Source organism: Eulemur rufifrons, chromosome 19 (assembly GCF_041146395.1).
Source record: "Eulemur rufifrons isolate Redbay chromosome 19, OSU_ERuf_1, whole genome shotgun sequence".
Taxonomy (NCBI): Eukaryota; Metazoa; Chordata; class Mammalia; order Primates; family Lemuridae; genus Eulemur; species Eulemur rufifrons.
Window position 1 is genome coordinate 61,622,191 of NC_091001.1, and position 20,451 is coordinate 61,642,641.

The following is a 20,451-nucleotide window of genomic DNA, read 5'->3' on the forward strand; positions in this document are numbered from 1 at the left end:
AGTGGCTACTCCCAGGATAATTAACCCAGGGTAGTTCAGACCCTTGGCTTCCTCTCAATCCTGAGGACCTAAGTGGACTCCTGGGCACAACCAGGAGAAGCCAGGTGTTGGATGGGAAAATGGCAGAGAGTGGACCCAATTCCAGCTTCCCTCTACCCTATGATGTGTAGAATAACATCTCATTTATCATGCTAGTCTGTTTAAGAGTATGACCTTAAATCCTAGCTATAGAGTCCAGATAGCATCTTCAGGTAGTATGGCTTACCCAGCCATTATTACCAAAACTGCAAGGTAGAAATAAAAAACTCCTTCTAAGCCCAAATATAAACAGTACTACAAAATGATCCACTGGACTCTGTTGAGGATTTTTCTTTTTCAGAATTGCTTTTAACATGTAATTGCTGGGCAAACTATAGTCACAGAGAGTTGCAGTGCCATATTCTAGAAAGCAGTGGACACAGTTAAATTCTAAGTCAAATGCAGTTCTAGCCCCTGAATACTTCTATGGGCCAGCTTGGTATCAGGATCATGCATAGAGTCCAGGCTCCTTCTTGGGATTTTGTGCCTCTGTCCCACAAGTATAAATCTCAGCAAAATTTGGAATTCAAGTAGTCTTCCAGGAATTCTGCTTGAAGACAGTCTTACAGAGCTCTCTGCTTGAAGATTTACTTAATATACTTGGGTCCACTCAAAACCAGAGATGAAGCCCTCCCACATTGTCATCTGACTTGGCTTTGGAGAAGGGCTCACCAGACCATGGGGAGAGAAAGCCACCAGTCCTCACTACTAGTCCCAGAAGATCACAGCTGAAGGCAGATGCAGAATTTCTTATTTTTGTTCTCCTGTGCTCTCTCCAGTGTTTGGAACATGGGAAAAAGTCAAGAAATTTTGTGACATTGCACTCGGTGGGTGTTCCCAGTGCAGGATTTTGCATGGAACCTGGCAATGCTCTCAGATTACTGTTCAGTTACTTCCAAGGATCTAATATGCAAAGAGTAGGAGCAAAATAAGAACTCCAAATCTCATTCTGATTTGTTTTCTGAAATGCATTCTTTTCTGCTTATGTGAGTTTCCAAATCTCCCTGTGGTTAAGCTCTTTAGAAAACACGGGCTCTTTCCATTAGCCACACATACAACTGGAGTCAGAAAGAATTGAGTGGGCCAAATTGAGTTTAAATTGTATCCCCTTCTTTTGCACATGGATTAGAATATGATAAAAGGGGAAAAAGAAAGCGTGCAGTTGGAACCATCACCCAGAAGTATTTTGTAACAGCACACTATCTCTAAGGATGCAAATTAGAAAACTGTCAGTCCCTACTTTTCCTTAGCCTCACCAGGCTGAAGTCACTGATGTCCTCAGCAACCCACTCAGGTCCCCGGTCAATCATGGAAGTGTATGGATATGTTCAGCAGCCTCAGGTGCCACTACGTGGGTCCGGCAATGAGTTCTATTGTCAAAGATCCTATGTTCATTTGCTGTTGTGTCTCCTCCTTCCTCTCCCCAGCTTCTTCCATGGCCTTCTTCTCCTTCTTCCTAGCCTTGCACTGCACCTTGACTGGCTAAAGTCCTCAACCCGGCCCAGGCCTGCAGCTCTTGTCCTCTTATTACTGCCTGGGGTCAGTGTTACAGCCAAGCCTTCCTCCCACTCACAAAGCTTGACCTTGACTCTCACCTTCACTCCAACTTTTTTAGATACCAGTTAAGACCCAAACCAAGTCACTGAGCACGTACTTTGAAATGGGGCCACCCACCCTGTTCCTGTCTGTGTCATGGAGACCCCCGCCCAGGATACTCAGCCCCACCCAAATGACTTGTGATGAATTTCCCGTTAGTCAATCTAACCGATGGCTATGGCAAGGATGACTTTTAAGCTGCAGAATGCAACTTATTAGTGATTTGGGAAATCAGTTTGGGGTGATCCTGCCAGCGTTTCTTAAAAAAATAAATGAATGGAACAGAAATAGCAGAATATTTCTATACAGTAACAGTAACAGAAGAATGCTACGTGAAACTTCCAATCAATTATGTGTAAGTACTATATAAGTACTGCATCAAGATGTAATATGAATTTTTTCTTTTGGATCATGATCAAAAAAATATTATAGCAAAATATCTACTCCTTTCACCTCCACTCTGCCTTTTCCAACACACACACATGCACACACACACACACACACACACACACACAGGAAAAGCCTAAAAACATTTTCTGATATCAATTATTGGTACTTTTGGTGCAAACTCAACACAAAAGTGTTGTTGTTAAGAACACAGACAATTGGTTAGCTGCCCAAAATTGAAGTGCACAGCTGTGGCTCCATTTCCCACACTCTCTAGAATCACAGAGACAAGGCCACAATATCTGCTGTGTGTCCCCCAGAAAGATAAAAAGGGGGCAGGCCAACACCATCTAAGAGTGGCTATGGGTGAGATCACTTGGGAGGAAGTGACTCAGAATGAGGGCACCAAAGGAGAGGATTTAAGAATATTGTATTACAAAAGCAACACGTTCATTGTTGGAAATGTTGGGGGAGGAAGGAAGGCAAGGACAGTTAAAAGGAAGAAAACAAAAATCGCCCATCATTCCACATCTGAGAAATAATCATTGCCCACACCATAATGACTCTACCTTCAGACTTTCCCCAAACATATACACTTTGCATATCTGTAGGTTATGGTCCCTGCTCTTTTCACTTAATGTTATGATTATGAACACATTTTTATTTTATTAAATCATCTTCCCTACTTTTCACATCTGCATTTTCTCCACTTTATAGGCACATTATTACTGGTATAATTCCTTTTTTGTACATTGGGTTGCTTCCACTTTTTCACTATTATAACAGCATTATGATGAACATTCTTGTAATAATATCTTTACATACATAATGGGGGCAATGTTTTGAAATTTTTATTATGCCTTTCTCATTGGCATTTGCACAGAAAGTGGCCTGACATACCCTGGTCAGTCCAAGGCATCCATCTGCCCGGGGCTACAGCAAAGGGGTGGGGGATGTGCTTTCTCCAGCACTGATGCAAAGAAAAAGTTAATATTTGAGATTCAAAATATGGTTTTTGTAGAAAGACACATGGTTTGGAAGCAAGACTTTGTCAAAAGAGAGATTTTCTAAATTCCTTTAGCAGTGAAACAGCCAAACTTAGAGGATTCAGATCACAGTATAGAAGACAAGAGGAAATCTGTGCTAGGCAATATGACAGAGGGAAAGAAAGCTCTTTGCTATCTGGGGATTGTGAAGAGAAAAGAGAGAGAGGGACAGATGCCAAGAGTGTTCATGTTTGAGTCCCAGAGAGGCAACTGCCCTACAGACTGGCCCCATATCAAGGTAAACCAGGATATGCAGTGAGGGTGGGCAGAGAAAGGACCAATGGATTTCATTACAGTTTTTATTTGGACGTATTTAATTATAAACCACAGACTTTTCCCCATATATATTGTTCATCTGATATTCTTTGTATCAATTAGGACCAGCTACATAATTTGCAGAACCCAGTGCAAAATGAAAACGCAGGTCTCTTATTAAAAAACTAAGAATTTGAAGATGGCAAAGGCAGAGCATTACACCAAGTGCCAGGCCCTTCTAAATGAGAGGCTGTGGGTGACTGCATAGGTCCCATGCCCCTGAAGCTGACCCTGGAGTTGATGCTCTTTGCCCATTTTCTATTGGGTTGCAAATGTTTTATTAGTCCAGGGGTCAGCAAACTTGTTCTGTAAAGGGCCACACAATAAATATTTTAGGCTCTGGGGGTTGGGGGGTGGAATATGGTCTCCGTGGCAACTGCTCAACTCTGTTTTTTTCATAGCACAAAAGCAGCCATTGACACTAAACAAAACGAGTGTGGCTGTGCTACAATAAAATTTTATTTACAAAAACAGGCTACTGGCTATAGCTTGCCAACCTCTGTCTTAGACGGTCACTTTCTCTCAGTCTCGTTTTTTCTAATTCCTTATTCACTGTCATGTTTTTCTCATGACAGGATAATGTAAAATTCTGTATATTTTTTCCCCGATAGCTGAAGTTCTGGTATACTTCGCTATTCATTTCCTGTTATTTATTGCTGAGAATGCGAACTGGAAAAATTGTGCCTTGGGATATATATGGAGGCATTCTTTGTGATCTAATAAATATTTCATGGATATTTGAAAGGAAAGTTTATTTTCTTTGGGGTACAGGGTTTAAAATATATTTATTAAATCAACCTCACTAATTATTATTCATATCCTCTATATCTTTTGAGTGCTTAAGTTTGCAAAGAGATGTCTTTCAGATTCTGCTGAGATAATACAGTTTTTATCTTCCGTGGTCAAAATCAATGTGAGTTATTTTAATACAGTTCCTAAATATTGAAGCCTCTTTGCATTCTTACGATAAATTTTGTTGGTCTTAGGATATTATTCTTTGAGTACACTGTTAGTAAGGTTATGTGAATGGTACACATTTTAAATTTTTGCATGTCTGAGAAAACTTGGCTAAGGAATTTAAAAATAACATTTTGCTCAAGACTCTATAATTATTGGGGTTTTTTTCAAGCATTTAATGTTGTAGAGTGAAAAATCTAATGCCAATCTGAGTCTCACTTTTTTGGGGGGGTTAGGGGAAGCCTAATTTTTTTCTTTTTGGAAAAATGTAGACTTTTCTATTAGTACATTTTAAGAATTTCCCTAGGATTGTCTAAGTTGTGGATCATTTATAAAAATTAATTAGGCTGAGTTTTTGGTATACATCCTCTAGATCCGAAGACCCCAAACTTTCTGCAGTTAAGGAAAATCATCCATTATTATTACTATTTTTATTCTTATAAATGTTCTTTCTCCTCAGAATTCTTATTGTACATATATATTCGACATCCTGTATCTAGACTTTATATTACTTCTTTCTTTTCTCATAATTTTAATCTCTTTTTTCTGCTTAAGTTCTGGAAAAAGTTTCTCAAACTGTCTCCAGATGAATTAAATCTACTTTTTTGCAATATTCAATGTGGTAGTTATTTCTGTCAATGGATTTGAAGATTCAGAAATAGTGTATTTTTTCTCCAAAAGATTCGTATTTTCAGCTTGTTCCTTTCTTGTGACAGAATATTCTTGTTTGTTTATGCAATATCATCTCAAAATTTATTGAAAATATTGGACATATGTTTGTTTAAATGGCTTCAATGGTCATTGCCACTTCTTTAATATAACAACTATTATATTTTAAATATTTTTTTCAAACCATGATTCACCTTTTGGATAATTTCCTGAAGAAAGTTATCTCTAATCCCCTTTCTAGAAAAATCCATATCTAAAAATTTTATTTTTACCTTTTTCAAATGTAAATGACATGTTGGCTAGGTATAACATTTTAGGTCATAAATCCATCAAAATAATTTATCTGTCATAAACAATGAATTTTATCAATCAAAAATCTTCACCATTTAATGGTGCAGAGCCTTTGTAGGCAATATGTGTTTTCTTCCCATTTATAAAATACTTTTTTTTAAATTAAAAATTTTTACCATGAAATGTCTAAGTATTAGCCTTTTTTAATGAATAATTAATTTTGATTGTTATTTGATGAGCCCATTCAATCTGAATTTTCAGGTTTTTCTTCAATCAGAAAAGTTTACTTCTATTATATCTTCAAATGTTTCTACTAGACTATACTTTAGCAACATAAAATTATCTGATTTTTGGATATCTATTTTTGTCATTCATTATTTATCATCTTCTCCCTTATCACTTTAATCTAGTTGCATTTTCCTTTTCAAAATATAACAATTTCTCAAACATGTTTCATCATTTATTTCATTTTCTGCCTTGTCAGTTCTGTTCTTTACTGCTTCTCATGTGACTTTAAAATTTTCCATATTTCTCTTGTCTTCTCATTTCATATTTTATCTCCTGTTTCACAAATGTCCTGTTTTATTTAACTTCACTGAAGTCACGGTGCAGTAATGAACATACTTTGCTACTGAAAATTCTTTCCATAAATACATTCTTCTTTCACCTCAGGAATTTTGTTTAATCACTTATTTTAAGATGCTAAAATGTTGTAGTTCCTATTTTTATCTTTGACTATGGGAAGGTATAACTTGGCCTGGCATTTGCTTTCAAAATATAGCATGTGTATATTTATTTATTTATTTTTGCAACATCTCACACTTAAAAACTTCTCTGAGAACTTAATCTGGGGGAAGGGTGTTGCTCTTGATGGCTCAAGTAAGCTGACGTTGCTGTTCCATAGTTATGGGAGAGTGGGGAATTGACTCTTGTCATTTCCACAAAGGAACCTCATCCTTGTAAGTTGGCTTGTTTTGGACATGGTTACACCATTCCAGCTTGCCACAGGTAGTGGATTTTTTTTTGGAGGGGGTGGGGAAGGCTGGTTTCCACTGTAGGTTGACATTGTGCTAAACCTGTCCTCATTCTTGATCCCTATTGCATCCACATAATCAAAGACAGAACACTGCCATTTCCCCAGAGGCCCGGGATCTATGGGAAGGACTCAGAAATGTTGGACAGAATCACTGTCCGGATGATGCCTGGTCTTCACAGGCCATCTCTCTTGCTCTCTTGTGGCTTGGTTTCCCATTTGCCTCCCTGTGCAGCTGCTGCTGCGTGACGCTGGTGTACAATGGCAGTGGGCCTCCGGGCATGGCCTTACCCCTCTCAGGCCCACTCTTTACTTCAGACTCACTCACTTCCAGATTTGAGATTGTTCTAGGGGCTCCTTGAAAATCCTTCTATACATGCTTTTTATAACTTGGCAACAGAGTTGAAAGTAGACCCTGGCTGACCTTCAAACTCAGTCCATCTGCTTTGCCTCTGGTGTAATTTCTTACAAGTGTGTTGCATGTCAGTGTCACTGCCATTAGTGTCTGGACTAGGCAGAGTCCAGAGACTCTGATAATGCAGGCTTCCCCTAGATACCTTCTTAAGATGACCTCTTTTGGGGGAATGGGACAGTTTTAGATTAGTGGGGGAACAGATGAGGGAGAAGCTAACTGTCTTTGCTCAGCTTCCTTTTCTTAAGTCATTAACTTTCTTTCCTTTCTCATCTCTATCAAGCCCCTCAGCTCATTAAATTTTAGTTTCTCCTCTCATGGTGCCCCAAATTAGCACTTCCAAAAATTACTAATGCCTTTATTTCTGCTAAAGTATATGGCTTTTACTCAGTTCCCACCTTGCTGGACCTACTTATATTGTGCCATTTATTGAATCAGAAAACTGATTTTTGAATTTCTGGTGGGTTCTTTGGAATCTATAAAGATTAAAAATTACAATAACTTAAACAGTAGGCATTGTGTGGGACACTTTACATCCATTGCTATTTAATAATAATAGCTAGCACTTTCAATGTGTCTCTGTTCTGAGCACAATCCTTTATGATACATACTATTATCTTAGTTTTTGCAGATGGGGAAATTAAGTTCACAGAGAGGTTAAGTAACTTGCTCAAGGACACACAGCTAGTATGTGGTAGGGCTGAGATCTGAACACAGGTAATCATGCACTCTGTCCAAATACTGTGCTCATCAAGTTTTCCTTCTGGTATTCAACCACTGTGAAATACTACCTCCCCATGGAAAGGTCAGGATATGTAAAATTACAATTCAAAGTGTTAGGTGATAAGGTATTGAGAAGTAGAGAATTTCCACTAATTATTATGGGGATTTGGGACTGGGGATACCAGGAAAGGCTTAAAATGGGGCACTTAAATGGCATCGGGAGTGCTGAACTGGTTGCCCATTTTAATGGAATAAGCTGTACAAGGTGCTTCACCTGTTTGGCCTTTAATCCTCTCCTCTTTTGTTCCTTTGATATTGTCCTTTATGATAGTTAATTCTCAAGATGACCATATAATTTAAAACCCAAACAGACACTTTTGAGAGTAAAAGAAGAAGCTATTAGTAATTATACCAGGACAACAAGTATAGGTTAGGCCAGTCGTAGGAAAATCAGAATATTTGGTCACCCTGTTAACAATGATCTTTAACATTCCACATTTATGTATTTATGTTTAGTGTTGTCCAATGGCATCGTGAATTTCCTTTTACTTTATATTGTTTATTATTGTTACTGGTACACAGTTACACTTAAGATTCTTCATTTTTCTTTTATGGGTATTTAATTTCTGTAAGCCTGGTATTTTCATTATTTTTTATGTAAGAAATAATAGTGGACTGACTATAATTCTGATCATAACCCTTCTGCCATCAAGATGTTGGGAAAGCCCTGTTCCAGAAGGTTTCCACGGGAACCTTATTAATTGGGGCTGCATATCATTGAGTACTGGGGAAAAGGTAAGATCACTAGATGAGACCTCAGAGGACAAACTGGGGTCTCACCTTTCATCTCTTGATAACGGACCACTTCATTGCTTATGGCGGGATACAAGTTGTTATGGGGTTAGGAGATCCTGAAGAAGGAAGGGATTTGAATGAAGATGTAATATAGAGAAGTGATTGCTCTTAATTGTTTTCTTTTGGACCACAGGGAATCCAGGACTAGTAAGGGGAGAGGACGAAATACTAGCAATTATCATAAAGGATAAGTGGGCATCACCTAGGTAGAGATGGGAGTAGTAATGCAGGGCATTACAGCTAAAGGCAAGAGGGCACGCGTTGGTTTGGGGAACTGCACAGTACAGCTCTTTTGGAAATTACAAAGTTGTGGGAAGTGCTAAGAGATGAAGTTTGGGAAATACACAGTGGCCTGAGTAATAAGGGTCATGAATATTTGGAAGTGCTAAGGAGTTTACACTTTATCCTGAAAGAGCTTTGGAAGCATTTAAAGGGTAAGGGGTGAGGGTCAGGGAAGATGGCATTAAGATTAGATTTGTGTTCTAAAAAGATCAATTTGGTGGTAGTGACAAGAATACAAGGTAAAAGGAAGGGTAAAGAAAGGAGGCAAAGAGACCAATTTAGTGAGTTTCCATGAACTGGGTGAAAATGGTGAAGGCCTGAGCTAAGGCAGTGTCGAGGTAGAGAATGGGGTAGACTCAGGAGAGATGTGGGAGCAGATGTCATCAGGCCTTGCAGTGTGAGAAAGAGGATTACTCTCAGATCTCTGGCTTAAATGCCTGGGTTTACGGCATCATTGTTTACTAAGACTAGAAACAGAGGAAGAGATAACTTCAGAGCAAAACATCTAGATGATCATCCCTTCACTGAAATTCTATACCTCCTTGCCTCAGTGGTACAACTCTTTGCTGGTTCTCTTCTGACTGTTCTGACTGCTTCTTCTCAGATCTGTTTAGTGGAGTTTCTTCTTTTGCCCAGATAGTTCCTGTTGGCAATTCCTCTCGGTTGGACACTGGCCATCTTCCCCTTCAAACTCCACCTCTTCTTGACATTTTAAAATCCTGATATTATCTTGATATTATCTTGATATTATTTATTATCCATACCCATATTTTCAACTACTACCCTTGGGCTAATAACACTCAAGTCTTTCATTTCAGTTCCAGGGAATCAATCCAACCACCTACGCCACATCTCCACCCAAATGTCCCATGTGTTCAGACTCCACACGTCCACACCAAGCTTCTCTTTCCTCTGACACCTACTCCTCATGATTCCAATTCTCTACAGCCAATTGCTCATCCAATCCTGTTGCCCCTCAATACAAAGGAACCCCCAATTTCATTTATTCTTTTTTTCCTCATTCCCACTACAAGAATAGATAGTAGATATTAATATATATTTCTAAAATACATACATAAGCTTGCAAAATCATCCTTAGAAACCTTTAATCCCATAATCTATTGTTGACAGAGTAAAATCTTAAGTCTCTCCAGATTCTTTCCCTGTCACATTCACATCACAAGAGTGTCACTTTGCTTTCCTATATTTTGCTTCTTTCTTTACTTTGTCCCCTGACAAAATCCTGCTCAACTTTCAAGTTCCAGATCCAAAGTCACCTCCTCAGTGAAGCCTTCTAAGTCCCTCTCATCTCAACCAAAATTAATTATTAATATTTCATCAACTGTTTCCCCAGTACTTTGTCTCTTCTATTAAACTGTGAGCTCCTTGAGAGCTGGGGCATATCTTAGGCATTTTGCAATTCCAGAAGTCTAGCACAGTTTGACAAATATTGAATTGAACTGATATATTCCTTACCCTAACAAGGTAGTCCTGCTCGGAATCTAGGGAGGTGTCTTTTGTTAGAAGGCCATATCCTCTTTCTCTGGGGGTAATTACTACCAGCACCACCACCACCGCCATGATCACCACCATCATCATCATTATCATCACCGTCACCACCATCCCTATCACCATCACACCCACTACCATCACTATCATCATCACTACGACCACTATCACTATCGCCACTACTGCCATCATGATCATTACTTTCATGATCACCATCACCACCATCCCTACCACCCCCATCACCATCATCACTACAACCACCATCACTGTCACCACTACCATTATTATCATCACTATCACAGTCACCACTATCACCATTACCATCATCATCCCCATCCTCATCACCTCCACTATCATCACCATCACCATCTATTAATAGCATCTGGGCACTCATGTGCCAAATGCTTGGGTAAAGGTTTTTATCTTATTTAATCTTTATAACACTTATATGAAGCAGAAGTGCTAATGCTTATTTTACTAATGAGAAGACTGAGGTTCAGAGAGGCTAAGTAATTTTCCTAAGGTTACACACTTGATGAAAGGGTGAGCTGGTATTTGAAGCTGGAGATCCCTGATTCCATAGTTGGCCCTCTTAACTCCTGTGGTTGAGCCAAGCATCCCACAGTCCTTCATAATAAAAAACTGTCCCCCCAAAAATGCCAACAGCATCCCCATTGAGAAACACTAGTTGGAGCCCAGACACTCTTGATTCAAACTTTGAATCAGCCTCTGCAGTATATGGGCATCCTCGTCCTTTCAGCCCTGCTGCTGCAGTGTTCCCTGTTCCTCCGGCTGCTCTCTCCCCGTAGCCCACAAACTATGGGAAAAGAGATTCTTATCTTTCAAGTATATTCATGTAATCCTTAGGTGGCAAGGCAGCATGCCTGATCTCTATTTCTACCTTTCATTTGATCTAATTTAATCCCTTGCTCACCACACTGAATGCTGAATGTTTCATCTGAAGTGTGAGGGGGACCGGGGAGGAAGGAAAAGAGCAGGGGCCTTCACTGCCTCATAGATGTGATGGAAACATCATGCCTGACAGTAATTCAGGTTGATGAATACTGTATACCCAAGACATAGCTCAAAACTGGCCTTTCTCACAAGTCTTACCTCTTTACCCTCTCTCAACGACTACTCTTTTCTTTCTCACTCAGCCAAAGCAAGGTATAGTTATAGGTTTGCAGTAGAAGCTTTTATTGCCCACTCATATCTGGCTTTCCTTTCCTTCTAGACACATGAGGGGATTAGATTTCTTCATATCCCTTTCCATAGGGTGAGTCCATGTGACTAGTTCTGGCTGACTGGCTGAGTGGAAGGGAGCACATCACTTCTCACTGAAGCACTTCATGGCCAGCAAGACGGCCAAGAGATGGCATTCTCTTCCCTGCAGCCATGATGGTGGCAGCAGGTGTCACCAAGGAGCCTCCACCAGCCTGGCTCCCAGAATGACCACCATGAGCAGAGACCCTGCTGACCCCATCAGACGTGGAGCACACACAGACAATTGTGTTGTTTTGTGTAACTGAGAGTTGGGGTGTTGCTTGTTACCACAGTATAACCTAACCTGCCCAGATTGACTCAATGTTCTTCTGCATATTTAGATTCTTTTCATCTCTGTGCGTAGATCATGAATCAGAAAGGCGTGGGTTGGAAGTTTAGCTTGCCACTTAGAGTGACCTTGGCCAACCTCTCTAAACCTCAGGTTCTTCATGTGTGAAATGGTGATTATGACTGCACAGACCTTATGGGGGTTGTAAAGACCAGACAGGATCATATGGGTAAAGTGTCTACTATAATGCCTGGCAGGTAGCAAGCACTCAGTAAATGTTATTTCTTCTTATTGATCTAAAATGGACATTACCTGGCTCCTGCCCCAAATCCTGACTACAACCTTTAGCTTTGGCTCCCTGGAGTCCTTCTAATGTCTTTCTCCATAAAAAGCCAAGAGTCCTGTTTCTTTTACATTCCTTGCACCTCTGAGGACAGGACATCACTTGCAATGGGCATTGTGTTATCCATGCCTTTCCTGGTGTACACACTTGTGATCAGAATTGAGAATGTCATGAATGCCAAAGGAATGAAAGAATCAGCTGAGCCAAATTGAAGAAACCTAATTACTTTTTCAGTAAGAACCTGAGATGTCTGAAAAACATGTCAGGAAATGTCCAAATATCCTCTTTGTCTTTTGGTGTAGAGTAATCAGCAGGAGATGTGAGATCCAGTCTCTTGGCTATACACCAAAAATAGACACACATTCTAAATTAGCATGAATCAAATCCCATTTGCATTTATGTGACAGCCAAGTCTCCCAAAAGGAATGCCTGAAGTTGTCCCCAGACCACTAAAAGTCCTTTAGCATTTGGAGATGATTACAGGTTATCTTGGGACGGGTGTCTTCCTCCAGCACTCCTGGATTCTATTCTCAGCTTGACACTGAGTTTTACCAGGTCTCTACAGCTAAGGAAAGTAGACGTAATTACTTGGCTGACCCAGACAGAAACACAAAACAAAACAAAAACACTTTTGTCTTATTTTTATTTTTGATCCATATGTCAAACCTTCCAATTTTCAGCCAATTCTACCAACTATTGCTCCAAACCTCGAACCTAAATGGAGAAACCTTTAAAGCCAATTGTATAGTTTATCTCAATACAAAACAAGAAAAAAGAAATTCCTGGCCTCTGAGAACTTTTTTTCTTGATGCCTTTTAAGATTATTATTGTAGCATTTTCAAGGTACCTTCTAATGGGCTCTTTGTTTTCCTTAGACAGAGCCAATTTTGCAAACCCTAAGCCATCTTCCAAAGTATTTCTGAAAACAAGCTACATCTTTATGTTTTAACACATATCTACAGACTTAAATTTCCCTTTTCCATCAGATTCAGTCTGAACAAATTACTAATTTATTGGACCTTTAAGTGCATCATAATCAGATGTCCTGAACACACCTTGGGGTCTGATTCATCAGTTAACCCCCAGATCTCTGAAGCATCTCTCTGGGGTATAGGGGGTTGGCACTTTCAATCAACTACAGCTGATTTAACAGTGGAGCAGTAGCTCTTCAGCTAAGTAACCTTGATCGTCTTATGCACCATGATTTACTGAAATTCTGATGCAGGAATTTTTAATTCCTGGAATCCACCCAGTTCCTCTAGCTGCACTGCCATGTGCTTCTCATTATGGCCCAACTGTGCAAGGCAGAGATGAGCAGAAAGAGTTGAGCCAGGAATCAAGGGCAGACATTGTCTTGGCATTGTCGCAGTCTAATCCTAGGTTCCTGGGCAGGTCAATTAACCCAGTGGATTGAACACAGGCATTCTTATCTGTATATCAGGGACAATTGTGCTTGCCTTACCTACCAAACAAGGTTGTCTTTGGGGCCCTTGTGAGGCAGTGTAAGAGTCTACGAGACTCATACAAGTTCTGACTCCAAAGATTTCATTCATACTTTAGTAGCTGGGAACCCAGAAGGTATTTTCCTGGAAAAACAATACAATACCTGGTGGTGAAGTTCCCAGTCTAAGGCTACAAATTTCTGCCTAATGACTCTGTTCCTGGAGTACAACACATAGTAGTGGTCCTACAGATCAGCACCATTATGGGACATCCAACTGTGGGCATTGCAGCTGGAACTCTGGGAGTGCCAAGACGGAGTCCCTTGGGGGTGGGGGGAGAAGAAAATTGGTGCTGAACAGAAAGGAAGTGGCAGAGGGGAATGTCAGAGCTTTAATGGGGAAAGAGCACATGGTGGGCTTGTGGGGGGCCTTTAAAAAGGAAGGATTTATTAGGTGCAGGCAATAAAGCACAGGCTGTGGCACTAGAAAGTCCTACACATAAAGCTGTTCAGCACTTACTCCCGCCCTCCAGCCCAACATCTCCTCCACTCCTCCTGTTCTTTTCCCCACATCTATCTTTGAAGTCTTTAGGGCACACATAACACAGGAAGCATTTCTCTAAGACTCATGATGCAAAATCCACTTTCTCCATGTAAATCACTAACAGCTCTATATAAAATAGACCAATATGTGATACATAAACGTATACTATTAAGGGCAGAAGGGGCCTGGGAGAGAGGCAGGGTACATTCAAGTGTGTGGGTTGGTCAAGTGGATGCATTAATCTCAGAAGATCCCCTGGAAGACTTAAAAGAGGCTAGCTGTTCCTTTGCTTTTTTTTTTTTCTTTTGGACAGAGGCCTTCCAAATCTAACTTTTCAAATCCCTGATTGAATTCCCAGCAATCTACTTTTCCTGACTGTAACCAGAAAAGCATGTTTAAGTGAACATGAAATTCCATCAGTATAAAGCCTTGCGCAGCCCAGTCCACCAGCCCAGTCGCCAAAGCCACTAATAATGCCCTATTGTGTTACTGTGGTATTTTCTAGGTTATCATTATGAAGTCTTTGCTCCTGGTTGAGAAAACATGACATTCCATTAAATGTATAATCTGGGTTCCCTCCAGCCCAGAGATGTATGCTGCTTAAAGCTGAAATGAGATGAGATTTAATGTCACGGAAAAGAGAACCAGTCGCAAGGGGAAAGGGAGTCGCAGGGGTGGGGAGAAGAATGGTGGATCCTGTCCGCTGTGAGCCCTTGGTTTTAGCCTGTAGACAATGTCTTGCCAGCTGAAGGATCTTAGAAGCCCAAGGAAAAAACGAGTCAGCATTCTCTCCCTTTCCACTCTGCTGTGGTTGGGTGCTGGACAGCACTGTTCGAGGAAGTTCTTTCTAGGACAGAAGATCATGTCTTTAGAGACCACCCAGGGGTCTGTTTGCCATTGCTGCCTTTTGGCCGATCCCCCAGCTCTGGCCTCAGAAAACTCATAAATTAGCCTGGATCAAGACGGTAAGCTAGAGGTATGCACACTGTCATACCAAGTGCTAGCAAGTTTTTAATTCAGCACAAAAGTATCCCCCTCCTCAAACAATAGGAAAACTAAAGGAAGTCAGAGGCATCAAGCTGAATGTAAAGGTAAATACCTGTAAAGCTCTCCTGACCATTTTTTTCCTAGAGCATTTTTTGGGTCCCCAGTGTGCTTCAAAGGATCCTATGATACACTTAGAAATTTACTCCAGGATTAAATACAAAAGTAGCAGCATCCTTTATAATAGTGAGGAGCTTGGAACTTAGCATGATGGTTGGAGACCCTCTCCACACTTGACATGATTTTTTAAAAACTGAAAATAACATTTTTGTTGAATACAAAAATAATATGTGTTCTTTACAGAAAAATTTGAAAATTCAGTAAAAGGTGAAAACAGAATTTAAAAATCTGATCTTCTAGAGAGAAATACTATTACCACATTGGGTAATTACATACATGTGTGTGCTTAACTTTTTTACAAAAGTAGAATCACAGTGCATACAATGTTTGGTAACTTCATCTAAAAGTATGGTGTAAGCACTACGTATTTCTCCTAAAATAGTTTACAAGCATGAATAATGCATGATACACACTAAATACAATGCATATATTATGCCTTACTTAGTAAATCTCCTATTGTTGGACACACATAATTTTCAGCTTTCATAAACGGCACTGCCATGAACATGCAAATAGGTATATCTTTGTGACTGTTTGGATTGTTTCTTTAGGACATGGAATTGCTAGATGGAAAGGAAGACACTTCATTTTTTACAAGCATTTGATACATGTTGCCAAATTATCTTGTCGGCTCTATCCAATCTAGTAGCCACATGTGGCTACTTAAGTTTAATTAAACTTTAATAAGATTAAAAATTCACATCCTTAATCACACGAGTCACATTTCAAGTGCTCAAAAGTCACACATGGCTAGTAGCTACTGTATTGGACAGCACAGATACAGAACATTTCTCTCATCCTAGAAAGTTCTACTGGACAGCGCAAGTCTAGAAAGACTGTACCAATTTATATTTTCCCTAGTAACATATGAAAATGACTACTTCCAACAAATTGTCCAATACCGAATATTGTAATTCTTTAAAAATCTTTGCCAACTTAATAAAAATTATATTGTTTGATTTTTTCATTTCTTCAATTACTAGTGTACTTTTTTCTTCTTTTATTGACTTTCATATATACTTTTCTCTTGTGAATTATGCAGTAAGGCTATTTTCTATAGAGTTTTTTTTTTTTTTACTGCTTTTTATATACTAAGATCAGTCTTTAGAGAGTGACTTATATTGCAGAAGTTACTGTGACTTCTTATATTGTATTTATGGCATTTTTTTTCACTTACAGAAGTGTAAAATTTTAATCAAATCTTTATTTTCCTTTATGGTTTCTGCTCCTAATGTTTTAAGAGCTCTAAACCTAAGATTATATTAATATTCATCAATTATCTTCTTGTTTTTTGATCATTTTATTTTAGACATTTAGGTTTTCAATCTTTCTGGAATTTATTTTGGTGTGTGGTGTAAAGTATTAATCTAACCTTTTTCTTTCTTCATATTATCAACAACCTGTCCAAGAACTATTTTTTTAAATAATGAATTCATTACCTACTAATTTGAAATTCCACTCAATGCTTTTATGTACTTGGATCTATATGCACGTGTTTTTCTAGATTTTTCTATTTTGTCCACCTTTATTTGGCTTTGACCATCCTGTTTTTATTCATTTGTCTTATAATACATTTTAATTATTTGGAGAAAAAGTATTTCTTCATTATTCTTTTCCAAAAATATTTTTTTACCTGCTTTTTCTCTAAGATAAGCCTAGAATCATTTTGTTAAATTCCTATCACCAAAACAAATTCTCTCAGAACTTTGACTGAAAAGTTTAATACAGTTTATAGATTAATTTGAGGAGAACTGATTATCTCCATGGTATTGAGGGACAGGGTGTTTCTGTCCATTTTTTCCAGTTTTCCCATCTGTCCTTTGGAACTGGCTTTTTTAGAAGCATGCATGATGGACATCTCTAACTCTTTTCAGACACCATCTCTGGGTCTGTCAGCTGGTGCTCCCAGCCACTAGAATTAACAAAAGAAATTCCATTTCTTAGCATTGGAGTATATTTTCAGTATCCACCTTCTCATAAATCTGAAGAAAAAAAAAAAAAAGAGATCTCACTTTTCATCCAAAGAATCTGGAGTTCAAAACAGCCTTTACGGAAAAATCAAACTCCAGAGGCAACTGCAAAGCACATTTGGTGTCTAGCTGGCCAGCTTATTTTGCAGGACTCTTTTTCCAACTCCCAAATACTTTCCAGTCTGTGAAATCTATCTCCCCACCACTGCAACAGCAAGCGCCTCTCCTGGCACTGGGGAGCTCGCACAGATTTAATGAGCATGGATCTTCTACCAGGGGCTTTTTATTGCTGAAGCTGGTTTTTAGGAGATAGCATGAAGCTTCCTTGAATGACTGTGGCTTGGCGAATCTTTGGGGATTTGGGAAGTATTTTACTGGTCAGAGTTCAGCTCTCCCTTGAGCAAATCCTGAAGCCTAACCACTATGCATCTTAGTAAGGGAACCAGGGTTCCTGCACCTCTCTGGTAGCCCACCAGTCAAATGGCCAAAAGCTTGTATTCCCCGACATTTGGGGTTCTCAAGCTGAAGGGGAGGAGCATTTGGCAGCGCCAGGAGACATTTTTGGGTGTCACCACTAAAGGGGAAGGGGAAGAAGTGTTACTGGCATTAAGTGGGTAAAGCCAGGGATGCTGCTAAACATCCTACAACGCACAGGACAGTCTCCACAACAAAGAACCACCAAGCTGAAATCTCAGTATTGCCAAGGTTGAGAAATCCTGCCTTGTATTTTTACCAACTACCCAGTCAGAGCATGCATTATAGTATTAGGAACAAAGATGATGCTTTCTGTGGAACAGCGTTTTTAAAAATGAGACAGTTGACTTTAAAATGCCCACGCTTCTCACTTTAGAAGTGCCTGCAAGTTCTGCCTCTAGTAAGCAAGCCTTTCTCACCAAAATGGAAAGGATTCACGGAAACTTAGTAAGTCAATAGCATCCTTCAAGTCCTTTGCACGCTTCGCCGTCGCAGAAAACACAGCAGAAAAGAAGTTCGTCCCCCCAAACAAGCCGCGTCGCCTGCCCCGCGGGCTCGGGCAGCAGAGGATGGGAGGAGCGCTCTCCAACAAAGGCGCAGCGCTCGCCGCAGCCGCCTCCCCGGAGATGCGTGCCTGTCCCAAAGCGACCCCGACAACAAGCCCGGCCCGCGGGGAGCCCATCAGCTTCAGCTTAGCCCGGGGTGGAACAACTAACTCATGGCACTTACTTGTCCAGAATGAAGTACAGGTCAAATCCCCCGTAGCAGGCTGGACCCCCATCCTCCCTGCGTCCCCCTTGCCCGGCGCAGATGAGCACGAGAGCGGCCAGAGAGAGCCACTGGAAGCCAGCGCCGAGGGCTTTCTGCTCCGCCGTGGCCATGACCCGCAGCCCGGGGAGAGGCAGGGTCCTCTCCTTCCCACGCTCCGCGAACTCGCCGCGACCCTCAGGGACGCGCCATCCGAGGGCCCCTCCTCTCGGGTCCTTTATTCCCCCTCGCTCCCCTGAAACTCCCCGGAAGCGATTGTCTGGAGGAGTTCAAGGTTTTCCCTCTGGTTTCCGCTTCGATTCTGTTTCTAGGTTTCGGGTTTCAAGAATCCCAATACTGTACTCCGCGTTTTTAAAGGGGCTGCTCCGGGCTCGGGCCGCCGTGCCGCTCCCGAGGCCGCGCCGAGGTTTTGCAATGGAAGCAGTTCCGTCCTGACTGTTCTTTGTCCCAGATCTTAAATATTATGGGGTGGGTTTTCAAATTGTTCTTGCTTGGGGGAGTGCTTCGCCTTTTCTCCCTCCTCTCTGCCCCCCTTTCCCATTTTCACGGGGAAGAAAGTTCAAAGGGTGCCACCTTGTGGCCAGAGACGGCGGAAGCGCGCTTCGCGTCCGCGGGCCAGTGGCCCGGGCGGGGACACCCCCAGGCTTTGGCCGTGAATCCCCTTTTCCTTATCATTTCGTGTAAGCTGTGCCTGTTTTCGGACTCCTTCCTCGCTCTCACGCACCTTCCTTTCCTTTTTCCATGACCACTTCTCCCTTCTCTCTAGCGTTTTTATCCCTTCTCTTCCTTTCCCATCCTCCATCTGCTGATACGGCCCCTGTAAACATTTGGTGAAAACTTATTTCCTCTACGCACAGTGGCTCCGAACCCAGACTGGGACCTTTGCAAATAAGCCATTGTGCAAATTAAGTAGGGAAAAACGGGGCCTTTGTGATCTGAATCGAGTGACCTTACATAGTCTTAGCGCAGATCATCAAAGAAACTGTTGGGAGTCCAGTCTGAAAGCAGCACAAACAGTCCCGCAGAGCGTGGTACTCCGGGCTGCTCCGAGGACGGAACAGCTGAGCCTTCTAGATTGTTGTCATCTCCATATTTTGGAGATTCTGTGATAACAGTTCTTCTTTGCAGCCTGTGAACTTTGACTTTTTCTTTTGTCTTTGATTTGGAACAGGGGAAGTAAATAGCCTACAAGAGTATAGATGGTCCAGGCAGTTTGTGACTGCAGGGAAGCCTTGTGCTAGCTTTTCTAAATTGGAGAATCTTCTTTGGAGTGGCTTCTGAACTCCAGTTCCAAATGGGACCACAGTTCTAGCTCTACATGTCTTCCACTCTAGTCCTCAATGCACACTCCAGCTCCATTTTGGGGGATTCTTCTTCCAGACACACGTCTTGCCCTCCACTTGTGAACCTCAAAGACCCTTACATCTCAGTGGAATCCTAGTGTCCTGGAATGCTCCACTGATCAACAATTGTATTGTCAAAGCAGTCTTGGAGATTCATAATGCATTGTACTTGCGCACCTCCAAAATGAACCTCACCCTCACCCCTGTGTCCCTCACCTCTTGATTTTCACACATTTTCCACATTGAATAAGACTGACGTGCAAGTAAGAAATAAGATGGTGTCTGGCTTCTGAGGCTAGACTATAAGCAATATTGGATTACTCACTCTGGGTGACCCCAGTGCCACAGGAGAACACCCAAGCAGCCCATAGGAGTCTATGTGGCAAGAAACTGAGATCCTCTGCTGGCGTCAACATTTGCCAGCCATGTGAGTGACCCATTTTGGAGGTAGATCCTCCAGCTCCTGTGAAGCCTTCAGAGGACTGCAGCCCTGGCTGCCCCCTTGACTTTAACCTCAGAAGAGACCTCAAACCAGAACCACTCAGCTAAGCCATTCCCTGATTCCTGACCCACAAAAATTATGAGATAATGTGTATTAGTCTTTTAAACCCCTAATGTTGGGGGCAATTTGTTATACAATAATAGATAACTAATAAATGCCTATTATCATATTAAAGCCATGAGAATTTCTGTAGGAAA

General features: G+C 40.9%; 1 protein-coding gene across 1 annotated transcript in view; it reads right to left on the minus strand.

Annotated features, from left to right (window-relative positions):
- The window catches only part of ANTXR1 (ANTXR cell adhesion molecule 1), a 220,168-nt gene extending 201,294 nt beyond the window's left edge, over positions 1-18,874 (minus strand). Inside the window, exon 1 of the mRNA XM_069494028.1 lies at positions 18,371-18,874. Coding sequence (XP_069350129.1) covers positions 18,371-18,522 — 152 coding nt within the window. The 5' untranslated portion in view covers positions 18,523-18,874. The remainder of the gene's footprint in view (positions 1-18,370) is intronic.
- Between the last annotated feature and the right edge of the window lie 1,577 nt (positions 18,875-20,451).